The sequence below is a fragment of the Poecile atricapillus genome, chromosome 1 (assembly GCF_030490865.1).
Source record: "Poecile atricapillus isolate bPoeAtr1 chromosome 1, bPoeAtr1.hap1, whole genome shotgun sequence".
Taxonomy (NCBI): Eukaryota; Metazoa; Chordata; class Aves; order Passeriformes; family Paridae; genus Poecile; species Poecile atricapillus.
This window is the reverse complement of record NC_081249.1, coordinates 92867895-92880579: the sequence shown is the minus strand read 5'-3', so window position 1 is coordinate 92880579 and position 12685 is coordinate 92867895. Positions and strand designations below refer to the sequence as shown.

General features: G+C 45.9%; 1 protein-coding gene across 2 annotated transcripts in view; it reads right to left on the bottom strand.

Annotated features, from left to right (window-relative positions):
• Positions 1–12685, bottom strand: part of LSAMP (limbic system associated membrane protein) — a 794347-nt gene that overhangs the window by 295671 nt on the left and 485991 nt on the right. The window contains exon 2 of one of the 2 annotated variants that reach the window (XM_058854971.1): positions 1326–1404. In XM_058854971.1, coding sequence (XP_058710954.1) covers positions 1326–1404 — 79 coding nt within the window. Of the gene's footprint in view, positions 1–1325; positions 1914–12685 lie in introns of those variants that run through there. The other variant, XM_058854961.1, reaches the window with a different exon arrangement.

Sequence of the window (12685 nt, the reverse complement as noted above, 5' to 3'; positions counted from 1 at the left end):
TCCTATTACTCTGTGTGGATAAATCTTACATTCAAGTTAACAAGTCTGGAGAGCTGGGGAATGGAAGCTGCTGAATGGATATTCCAGGATCAAAACAACCGAGGACATGGGAGGCGACCGAAGCGATATGCGTACGCGCGCGCACACACACACACACACACACACACACATCCCTCTTCCAGCATCCTTCTTCCCTCTATCATTAAATGGGAGGGATGCAGGACACAGGGGATGGCATAGCAGAGCGTTTGGTGACATCCAGCAGGATTTATTTCACAGAAAGAGAAAGAAAACTTTGCTGCTGCTGTTAGCTTACTAGGGCATTGCTCCCTTGATGCTTCAGGGTTTGTGCACTATCAGCTCCTGATACATATCACAGACTTATTTTAAATGACACCCAGTAGTTTTACAGCCATAACACACAGTGTTCACACTCACACATGCAGAATTTTCCTTCAGTAGGGGAGTTACTGCAGGTAAGTTGAGTGAGGCAGAATTTGAAATAAAGAAATGTACAGGAAAAAGACTACTGCAGTTTAGCTATTTGGGACGCTCCTAACTGAAAGCCCAAGTAGTATCAGAAGTACCTTTGGAAAAAATACACAATGAAACCAGAAATGTAACCCTCAATACTGCCAGTAAGCAAGGTTTCATGTGCAGACATCCTCATCACAACCAGGCACACAGGCACAGCATACACCCATTTATTTAGCCCTGCAAAACAGCCAACACACCAAGATATAATCTTCATAAATGTCAGAGCTGCTACACCATTTTTTCAATAGCCTTTTCAGCTATTGTATCCATATTCCCTCCTGACAGGGCAGAAAAATAAATAAATAAAATTAAAAGACAAGAGTTTCCCAAAAGAACTTGCCTGAGAGTTCTGGCAGCACCAGGGGTAAAGTTTTTGCATATGTACAAAAAGAAGCATGGGAAGATCAATGGAACATCTGGCAAGCACAGCTGGATCCCTTTTCGATGCCTCTATTGATACTGCAGGGCTGGTGGAAAGTGTACGCTCACAAGAGCTCGCTAACACAAACAGATCTTTCCCCACTGAAATTCTTTCGATCCAGAGCACTACACAGAGGATAGTGTGGCAAGAAGTGTTCAAAAGCTTTGCAATTTTTTCACATTAAAGCACAAACACAAACGCAGAGCCTGTTTGTAGCAGCTGCTGCTACTGCAGTTTGAGAGGTAAAATAACACACACTCTCACAGAGACATACACACACAAATCTGTATCACGTCACACGAACACGTTGCATATATGGCAATATAGATGCACACATAGAAGAGAAAAAGTTGGCAAAATGCCCTACCTGAGGATGGCTGTGTCCCCTTGCCTCACGGTGATGTTATCGGTACCTCGGGTAAAATCCACGCTGCGGACTGGCAGCCCTGTAGGGAGAAGGCAAAGCAATCTCAGTAGGACCAGCGGTAATTGTTTCCGATCAGGCTGAGCCCTTGCTACCATGGCTGGTCTCGTCGAGTTTCACTGTCAGTACTTGTCTCTTTCTCTGCCTGTGTATGTGGACAGATAGACGTAGAAAGAAAAACAATAATAATAATGTACAACTCTCGCTCTGATCGACAGCCTGAGAAAGGGGAGGTGATTTCACAGTCCTTCTCAGCTGCCACTTTCTCTTGCTCTTTTCAGTCTCTTGCTGGCTTCTTTCCCTTCCTTGCCTTTATTTTTTCCTTTAAGGCTTTAAAAAAAAAAAAAAAAAAAAAAAAGTCTTAGCAGAGCTTTCAAATAAAAAAGAAAAAAAGAAGCAAGATGTAAAAGTCAGGTAGCAAAATAACTACGAAATAATAACAATTAAATCGACCCGTTTAGAGTGATGAAGAGAGGTGGGGAAAAAAAAAAAAAAGGGAAAAGGAACAAGAGGAATCCTGTGTCGCCGGGATGCGGGAGGGGATAGTCCTGTGGTTGTGCAGCCTCCAGCCCCGCGCTCCCTCCTAACCCACTTTCCCAGGCGGAGCGAGGGAGGGAGGAGGAGGAGGAGGAGGAGAGAGGGAGAGAGGGAGGAGGGAGCCTTACTCGTGAGACGGCAGCTCGGCACCACAGCGGCGGCGGCGGGCGCGGAGGAGCCGCGGGCCGTGCTCCCCATCCCTCCCCATCCCTCCCCATCCCTCTCGGAGGGCGCAGCCGCCCGGGGACCCCGCGCCGGGGACCGGGGCTGCCCGGGGACACACGGAACGGCGGCCGGGGACGGGAGCGGGGCACTGCAGCAGCGAGAGGGGGCTTGGAAAGGCAGGAGGGCTGCAAGGCAGAGGGGGGAAGCCCTGAAGGAGAGGGGAGGAGGGAGAGGCAGAGAGGGAAGAGGATGGGAGAGGAAGAGGGGGCTGGGGAAAGGAGGAGAAGGGGAGCGGGGAACTGGAGCGGGAAGCGGAGAGCAGGCAGGAGCAGCCGGGAGCTGCTGAGCGGGAGGGAGGCACAGGGAGTAGGGCACAGAGGACGGAGGAAGGTACGGCCAATATTCTCAAGATGAAATAGTGAGGAAAGAGGGTCTGTGGCCAAAAGTGCAAACAACTTGGCTTAGCGGCCTGAAGCCGCACGCTAGCTGATTTACAGAGCAGCATCCTTGGCAACTGCCTCTGCAGCCTCAAACCTCGCTTCTTCCCCTCTCAGACTTTCCTCTCGCCAGATAACCAGTTGTACATCCCTCCCTCCCACCTCTCTCCACTCAGCCCTTCCCGCCCCCCACCTCCTTTCCCAGCCTAGAGCGACGGAGCGGAGACAATGCCGGCATTGAGCTGCCCGCGGTGTGAATGCTCGGCCTGTGCTGCCAGAGCCCGCAGCTGAGCCCCGCGCCCGCCGGCAGCAGCGCTGCCCACCGGGAACGCTCCCGCAGCCCACCGCCGCCGCAAAGAGAAGGGAGATTAAATTAATGGAAGGGAATAAGCCGTATGTTTTATTGCTGATGCCTGCCTGCCATTCCACCAGCCCGATGTCTGCCTGCGGGAGGGATCAGAACTGCTCCTAGGGATGCTTCGCTAATGTAACCCTTCTGCGACCAAAGCACGGCGGGGCTGGGACTGGGAAGCAAAGAGGGAAGAGGAGGTTTAAGAGGGGTCCAGAGAATCAGGTGCAAGAAAAGCCATGGGGTTACTCGGCCGAGAATTGCTGTCCTGTGTGGTCACAGCGCTGGTACATGTGTGTGCAGTAAAGGAAAAACAGGTCTTGTACGTAGCCTGCTTCAACTCTGCTCCTGCAGCCTTGTGGGATACAGTGCGCTCAAACTAGAGAGACATAAGGATTGTCACTGTCATAGAAATGGCCATGTGGGACCAGATCAAAGGACCCTCTAACCCTTCCTCTTGTCTCCAAGCAGCCTAAAGCCAATGCCTGGTGAAGCTCTCAAGCACAAGGCAAGCATGCAGTGGTACTGCCCCAGGGCACTTATCTATTTCTAGTGATTTATGGCTAAGGCATGTCCCCAGCCAGTGGCACTGCCTTTGTAGCTAATGGTACTTGAATGATTTTCTTCTTCCAGGAATACATCCAGTTGCTTTCTGAACTCTTAGAAACTGGCCCCTGCAGCCTTGGTATGGAAAGACCGCACTGTCTGAGTACTTAAACAATCCCTGCAAGTGTTAAAAGCCCACAAATTAGGGACTAAGGTCATGACACTGCTGCTCCAGTGCCACGCATGCAGCAGCAAGAAGATATGACTGCTTTGTATTCGAGCCAAGGAGTGAGGCGAGTCAGACATTTCCTCTGCAGTAGACTTGGCATGGATAGGACCAGAGGGGGAGAGGAATGAGGAGCTAAAGGGGTTAATCCACATGCTGGATGTACCCAAACTACTGCAGAGAGAGATGCCACTCCACAAGGATATTGCTCTGGAGAAGACCACGCTGCTGACACCCGATTGCTGATTAGTAACCATCACTCTAGGATGGAGAGTGCAAAGCACAGAGATGCATCAGGTTGCTGGCATGCCAGGAGAAGGGCATCACCAAGGGGAAACCTCTGCACTCCCCAGACAGACCTAGAGTACAGCTAAAAGACCCAGTCTCATATGAAGTTACCAATGAAAGAAAAGCACCCCTCTCGCAAGGCAGTGTTGCATGGATCCTTTCTACAAGGGTCTCCCAAATACGTTTCATCTACATTTAATAAGAGCTATTGTATGTTAATTAAATGCCCATGGAGTAAGGAAAACATATTTGTTGAAGATTAACTATTATGCAATGCAAGAAGCATCTGCCACCCAACTGCTAGAGCTCACTAAATATTTCCTTATCTCAGAGTATTTACTTAGGAGGCAATAACTATCCAGTTAAATCTAAATTTAATGCTTAGTTAAATATAGTTCATAGAAAGTGGCACCAATATGTTTTATACAGAGAATGACAGAGGGGGTTTCAGAGAGGGAGAAGGAAGGAATCCTGTCTGGAGGCTCCAGTAAGATCCTGATTCCAGGTGGGAGTGCATGTGGCCATGCCTCCCTACCAGGAGAGGTGCATCACAGAGGACTCAGAGGCCCCTCTCTGCTGATGTAGCAGTACATGGGATGATTTCATCTTCTTACACATTTATACAATCCTCATTAGAACTACTGTGGCATAACTATTTAATAATAATAATAATAATAAACACAGAGATGAGAAAGAAATTCCCTTGAGAGTCTTGTGAACCTTGTGAAAACTAAAACAAAAAAACCCCTAAAGCTAATAGGCCTTATTTGCTTTTAGAAGTCTACAGAAGCAAAAGGAAGGGGTTGCATAGGTGTGAAAAGGCCAAACAAGCAGGAATAACACAAATCCTAGGAGAGCATCTCATGAGTAAAATAAATAATGTTGTTTTTTTATGTGTTCCCAGAAGAAATAACTCTCTAGACCCATCTCCCCCTGCTGGAAGAAGATAATGAAACAGCAGGTCTGGCTCCCAACTTTCCTACCTTCTGAGAACTTGAGGAAAAATTCAGGTAAACAGTCAGAGCATGGACACCGCAAATCCACACCGCAGCCTTTTAATGCCATTTATCAGTACTCTTGGTAGGGGCAGGACTGGCAGGAAGAGCCTGACTGACCAGATTTTGTCGCTACGCAGTTCAGGAATGGACAGAGCAGCATGAGCCCAGCCCCACAGGTACATCACTCCCCTCCAATGCAAAACACTTAAACCCTGTTTAAAGGGAACAGGACCCAGAGCAAAACACTTTAATGAGCACAGACTGTAAGGCCCAGACAGAGACAGAAATGTTTGGATGGCAGGTTCAGGAACGTATCTGTGTTTCCTCACTATGGATGTGGGATTCGTTTGTGAACCAAGCTGGAAGGAAAACAGCATGAGCTGAGGCAGCCTGGCTATTCGTGCTTTCCTGTCTTTGAGGGGAATGGGCTGAAGACATCACAATGTGGACACCAAGGCTGGCTAAAGGAGAGAGCCTCCACACTGGTCCTGGATGTGCAGGAGATATGTTCAGACATGCCATGCTGAGCTGCCCTGGGTACTCAGGTCACCTCTGCCTACCTGTGGCAGCTCAGATTTTCAGATACTCAGGGACTGACACTGTGAAAGCCTCAAGTGCCATCTGCTTTTCATGGAGAGCCAAGAGACACTGAAAGCATGGACTCTGTCCACAAATAGGAGTGGGATTTTTTCTGCATTTGAGGTGGCTAAATGCAAAGAGCGATCCACGCACTTTGCTCAATGCCAACTGCGACAACCATCTGTATGATGTGGATGGCTGCCCTCTAGGACTGAAGTGAGGCTCGTCAGCTCATGCTACAAACAGCCACAAAATGGAACTGTTCTCACTTGACTTTCTTTCACTATCAGCCACACCAAAACTGGTGACTTGATCCCAAATATTGCTGAAATCAGGGAAAAGGCATTTCTGAAAAATACCAAAAAAAGCAAACTGCTTACACAAGTCTCCAGACCATATCATGACTGACACAATAATTTTAAGGGGACTCTGCAATGGCTGTGCCAGCAGAGTCCAGGCACATAGGGACTTTATTTGGGATATCTGCAACAGTGAGCGAAAACGTATGATGTTTTGTGAGCTATAGCGCATTTAGTCAAGATACACTGCTGCACAATGCAGCAGAGCCTGCTCAAAGCTTCTCAGCCATGAAGAGAAAATGCAATTTTGTCTCATTGGCAGAGGAGTTATGGACAGGAACGAGGAAGAGCCAAAGGGGTTTCACAACATGGTGAGGAAGATTAAGGGACCATGGAAAGACAGCCGTGATCTCTCTGTCCTCTCTTCGTTCCCATACCTACAGCTCCTACATGCACACATTTCTGCTCTGATGTGCAAGGGCATGCATAATTCCCACTGCAATTAAGCAGTTATGTTCCATTCTCCTTTGGTCCCTGAGATACAGGGAGACATAGAAGAAAGGGAGAAAAAGCAGGGATAGGAGAGAGCTGGGAAATCAAACTTATGAAGCACTTACTATAGGGAAAAATTCTGCAGTTTGAGAAAAATACATATATGGTTCCTATGAATACTTTGCAAGTCTAAAAATTAAACTGGCTTTTGATGCTGAAAAAAAGAGCCAGTTTAGAGCCAAGGCTAACATCCAGACATGTACTGCAACAAGACCAAGCTTTGTCTGAAGTTAGGACCTCATTAGGTAGAAGAATTAACTGCATGGAGAGCACTCAGCTTGGCCATAACTGCGAATGATAACATGCATGCACAGTACCTCTCTCTAAGCGTGGTCACTGAGCTGTAACAGAACTCTCTCCTGTACAAGAACAAGAGCTGATTTTCACCAATTTGTAACCTTGCTACTATGCAATTGATCTGGTTTCACAATTGATCCCCTTGGTGTGGGCAATTTAGAGGTCAGGGACCAGGTTCTCAATTGCTGTAAGCTGACATATCACCACCACTGTCAGAAGAGCTATGCTGACCTGCACCAGCTTAAAACAAGTTGTGAAGTTCATCTTCTTCTGTGCTGCATGGGTAGAGAACTGTGTTATCACTTTTGAAAGAAAAAAAAAAGCTTGTTTGACTGGATGAAGAGATTTTGTGCTCAGACTTTTCAGAAATTTTCGCCTTTTATAGACTAAATCCGAAGGCTGGACAGGAGGAAAATAGTAGTCTAAAAATGCTTCTTTTTTTTAATCAGTATGACCAAGCAGAATAAAAGAATTAGTAATGCAGATGGTTTGTATCCTTAATTACTGGTTGCTATCACAGCAAGTGCTTGTAGAACTACAGACTCATTTGTAGAAAGATCCTTCCAGCTTGAGAGGGTCAAGACAAAAAGAGTGCTTCTTTCTTTGCTTAAAACAAAAGTTGCCCTTTCAGTCTTATATAAATACAAGAAAAAAAGTCATCCAAAGTGTCAAGAGCATCACACTGCCTTTCCCCTGAAAGATCACATACCATTAGTGGCTTCCTTGCCAACACCTCACAACTGGACTCTGCAGCTGTTTCTTGCCAGGGGGTGTCAGATCATTTTGAAGCCACTGGAGGCCAGGCTGCTCAGCCAGTGCTGCTGTGTGGCATGGAGACAAGCTGCCTGCCACCCCCCAGCCCAGGCAGCAGTCCCAGTGGGAGACTGTGGGACCTGTCCCCACAAGAAAGGCTGGCTCATGGCTTCATCAGCAGGGGAATAGCTGATCCCAGTTCTGCCATTCCTCATGGGAACAAGGTAGTTAAAAAGCACAGCCTGTGTTTTTAAAATGTGACTATAGGCATTAGGCATGCAAATCTAGACAAGCAGCCCATACCTCCCACTGAGGACAGCTTCAAATTCTCTTTATATTTGGCAGTAAATGGTTGCTTCACCAATGTCACATAACACTTGATGACTCAGGCAGAGACAGAGTTCAACCCTACAGGTCCTTAAATAAGTCACTTCCCCATAGGAAGGCAGTAGTTCAATCTGCTTACTCCTAGTAGTATCTCCCAAAAAGTTTCCTCCCAGTGCTGGTGAATATTTACTGCTCTCAGCAAAAGTAATTAGGATTGACTTCACAAGTGATTACAGTGGTTAACAATCCCTCCCAACACAGAAGCAGAGAGATGAACCAAAGGTTGGGAAGTTCTAGGAGGACAGTCCAAATTCCTCAGTGAATTTGGGTAAATTACTTAATGAAGCAGTCACAGAGGCACAAAAAGTTAATTTCCCTAGACTCCCTCTGCCCTCAGAGAAGTAATCTTGTCTTGAGGGCACTCAGAGCAGATGCCTAATTTAACCATTTTAAATTGTCCTGTCTCTCAGGGCGTGTCAAAGTTTACAGCTCCATTGCAGAGATCCTCACACAAGCTTCCAATCGGACACACAGAGCGAAGCCCTGAAGCCTGCAGGGTGATCTGACACCATCTGACATTACCCTACAGAAAGCCCCTGCAAGACTCAATCTACAGAACATACCAGGCGTGACCTATTTCCAGCCTCCTCCTTTACAGGCCCCAAAACAACTGCCTGGCAGTTGCAAGGGACGTAGATCGCTGCAGACAGGAATTCTATACAGCTGGTGGTCAAACCCATCCTGAGGAGCCCTGATGCATATTGGATAGCCTGCTCTGGCATGGAGTTCTCGACACAATGCTAATGGATGAGCATAATTGCTCTGACAGCAATGATTCTGAAGAGAGCTCCAAAGTCTTGCTGAATTGATGCATTCTGTACATCCATCATTACCAGAGAATTAATTTTATTGTGAAGAATAGAGTGCAGCAGGCTGTTGGGTCATGCATTTTCTTGTCCATGAAAACAGCTCCAGCATCATTTTTATGAAACTTAAACTGAGGCCTGCAGCAAGACAAGAAAAATTCTCAAGTTTTGTAGTGCTATCAGGACATAAGACAGTGTCAGAAAGTCTCACCTGCAAGAGAAATTTGTATGCAAAAATTTGGAGAAAATTTCCTTTGAAACTATTGTCTGCCTGAATTCAAGCTTCTGAAAACACTTCCACTCATTTCACTGTGTTCAGATCTGAAAATAAGGAAAATATATCTTTAACATGTCCGATCTTCAAGATGAAGAGCCAGGTCAGTCCCTGAGACGCAAGCTCAGCCTTACAGGCTACAGGTCAGGAATGTCTCTGTTTCAGCATTTAGAATTAGTGCATGCCTAGTCTTTCAACATAAACTTTTTTATGTTTCAGTTTTTCTTCTCATCTTTCTGCTCCTCTCCTCTAAACTTCTCACCCTGACATTTTCCAGTTTCTCTCCCTTTCCTGTGTTGCTCTCATGCCCCATTTCTGTCAGGCCACGTCATATTCATACATTTTAAAGCTGGAAGGGACTTTTCAGATCATCCTATACAGCTGCCTGCCTCAAGCCACAGAAACTCACCTACTTCTTGGGTTCAATGATTAATTACCACATCAGATTAAGAATTTTTCTTGTTGTTTTAAACACAAACGTTATTTCCTTTATCATCCAGCCACTGAACTGAATCATGCTTTTGTCTGCTTAAATGGCTGCCAAATATTAAATACTATCTCCTTGAAATATTATGTTGTACCTGTTTGAGTCTTACATCACACCACTTTTGTTCCTAGTTCAATACTTAGCCACAAATGCCAAACACCTGGTGCCAGAGAGGAAAACAGGGTGCTTTCAGCAGCCTCTAAGAGAGCTGGCAGATGCAAGATCAGTATCACTGTCCTTGATATGGGCCAGACAGAAAAGAAATAAGTTCAAGTCTAAGCATGGGAAAGGGAGAAATAGGAGCAGGGGTGGAACAACAGAGGACCTGTCCACCAAGAGGTGCAGAAATTGGGTAACTTCTCAGAGACAAGAAGGCATTTTGCTGGAGGTGATTCCAGCAGCTCATTCTGTCAGACAGTTCAGAGGAACCTCCAGCTCTATGCTCAGATGCAGTGGCCCTGCAGCTGTATGGCCTGAGGGCTTCACCACTTGCAGCAGCAGCATCTCCTCATCTCAGAGCCACCCCGATTCCATTTCCTCCCAACTCATGGTTAAATCAATATGGATGGGGCAAAACAAACCCAAGTGTGGGAAAACTTGCAAATAGCTCAGATGAAGCAATACCTCTCAGTAAAAACAATACCTTTCAAGGGATAGAATTCTTCCCTAAACCACTGCTTATGACTCTGCTAAGGCTGGGCTGGATGAGGGATGCACACATCCTGAAACAGCTCCCTAAAACAGAAGTCTGGGGAGTCCATTTATAAAAGCCTTCCAGGCAAGAGTGAAAATAAGTAGATGTTCTCTTGAAGGGGCATAAAATCCATGTGGGGACTTGACCTGGTTCAGGCCCTGAGGTGCCAGCAAATGCTCACACACACACACACACACACAATTTACTCAGCTCCAGCAACCTGTTAGATCCAGCAGATGGCAGGGCTTTGTGAAACAAAGAGCCCACAACCCACACAGGAAGGGAAGCTTTGCTTCCTGTGAAACCCCTGTGGGTTGTGCATAGTCCTGGCCTTCAGCGACACTTTATTACTTTCTTAATTTATACAACACACCAGTATTTTTTTCAATATTGTAATGAGCATGCTAGCTTCTTCCAGCACGCAGAGATCAGGGAAGGACAAAGAGCAGGTTGGTCAGAGCACCATAGCAGCTGGCTGAACAAAAGCAAGTGATGTGAAAAAAAAAATCACTAAAGTTGGATCAGAATAGAGCAAGATAATAAGAAAAGGCCCAAAGAAAAACTTTGATGAAGAGATGGAGCTCTGAATAGGGCACTTACATGCTTCATTACTTGCCCTCTGATAGAGGAATGGACTGGAAGATGAACTCCAAATACCACACCTATCGCATGTGTGGGTGAGGCTACCTCAAGTGTCCTCCAGGAAAATCTATTTTTTAACCAAAGTCATTGTCCATAACACCTTTTCACCTTATTCTTTCAGTCTGCAAGGAGTCATCCTGTGCTTGCCAGATATCAGTGGGAATCAAGGGGAGGCCTGAATTTGTGAAATGGAGGGCTCCAAGTCACTCAAATGTCTGCTTCTGAGCTTTTGGTAAGACAACCACTTTCACATCTACTTTTGAGAAAAAATGTACTTTCACCAGAGCCACTTTTCATCTGGTGAGAGTACAGCACAAAGGAGCTGGCAGGAAAACTTTCTACAGGCTTGGGATGATAAAACCTTACTGCCAAATGCAAGGGGTTACCTACTGATGTGATGAGGATTCTGAGGAAGAAGGCTCCTAATTTAAGTTGTCTATCAGTGTCTGAGATGTCAAAGGCAGCCTTGACAGGTAGCAGCCTTTTGGATGAATCAGGGGGATATAATCAAGTGGACCTCTGCAACTGATCTCTGTGAGGCTATGATTTCACTTCTTGAAGTCTGCCTCTCGCTCTCATTCCCTGTAAACTGCTCTTGGCTGGAGAATGAGTGCAACACAAAGAACAAAGCAAACACAGAAATTAAGGCACACCTTCAGATTCATGTCAATTTAACTTAAATACAACAATTTTCCAGTAAGCTCATTGCTCATTAAAGTGAATCTGGATGGCTTCAGATAGACATAGCATAAGCAAATTAAGTGCAAATTTCTCCTGCACCCAGCTCATTCAGGACACCCCTGTTCTGTCCATCAACATGCCCTGGTATTCCTGCCCACTCTCACCATCTGCTGATGTAGCTAAGTCCTGAAAAGAAGAAGCTGCTATTGCCCATGAACTTTTAATGTAGCAAGGAAAAGGCTTCAGGAAGAAGAATTTTTGGTGGCATTTACTCCCTGTGATCAAAGCCATTTCATGTCTCCTGTGTGATATTATTAGAACATAATATGAAGTGAAAGCAGCATTCAGACTGGGGTCCTGTATTCAAGAAACAGTTTCTGCAGAGGAAAATGCAAGAGCCAATGCCAGCAGGAAGCACATATTCTTACAGCCTCTCTCTGCCCATGTGTATCTGCATCACATGACAGAAAGAGCCAAGCAGGTACCTTAACTCCATTTCCCTCTATCACAAGCACAATGTTCAAAGGGACACCTCCACTCACCTGTGAAAGCTTTCCAACACCCAAAAGCACTTGTATGGTCAGCAGTAAGAGACCCCAGTCGAGAGATAGCATGCCACAGAAGGAGCTGTGTTTTAGGTCTCTGCTGTCACTGGCATTTGTTAGATAAAGTACTGACCATGTGCTTGTACATATTCAGCAACCACCCAAGAGAACACAATACCATACAGAGAGCTGATATGTCCTGCCACGAGCTGAGCCAATCCTCCAGAGCCAAGAGGCAGATGAAGACCATACAGAAAAACCTGTTACGCAGTCAGTGAGCAGAAAGGGAATTTTTAGCTATTGAGAAAGGGGTACAGGGGTTCAGACAGATTTGGCTCTCAAGAGTTATGGATTAATTCCAGACCTTCCCTTTCCTCTACTAAAGGACATAACACAACACATACTATAGTAAGTTTTTTGAAAAGTTTCTTCCTTTGACCTCAGAGGAACATGGATGCACAAGAATATTTCCCTGAGAAATATCTGCACTAGCTGAATATGTTGTAATTACAAATTGCCAGTCTTATCGCCATTGTTCAATTGACAATAAAACTCAGGCACACAGAGAGGCCACACTGATCAAACTCCTAGCCACAAGCAATGTATCCCATACAGATCACATTCTGTTGTTTGAGACCTTCTGAAGCAAATCTGTCCACTGCTGGTAAGTGTTTGACGAGCGCTTCATGAAAAGCTGACGCCTTGTTCACAATATACCTCTGATGGCACTGAGGATGCATTGTTCACACCAGCTGAAATTT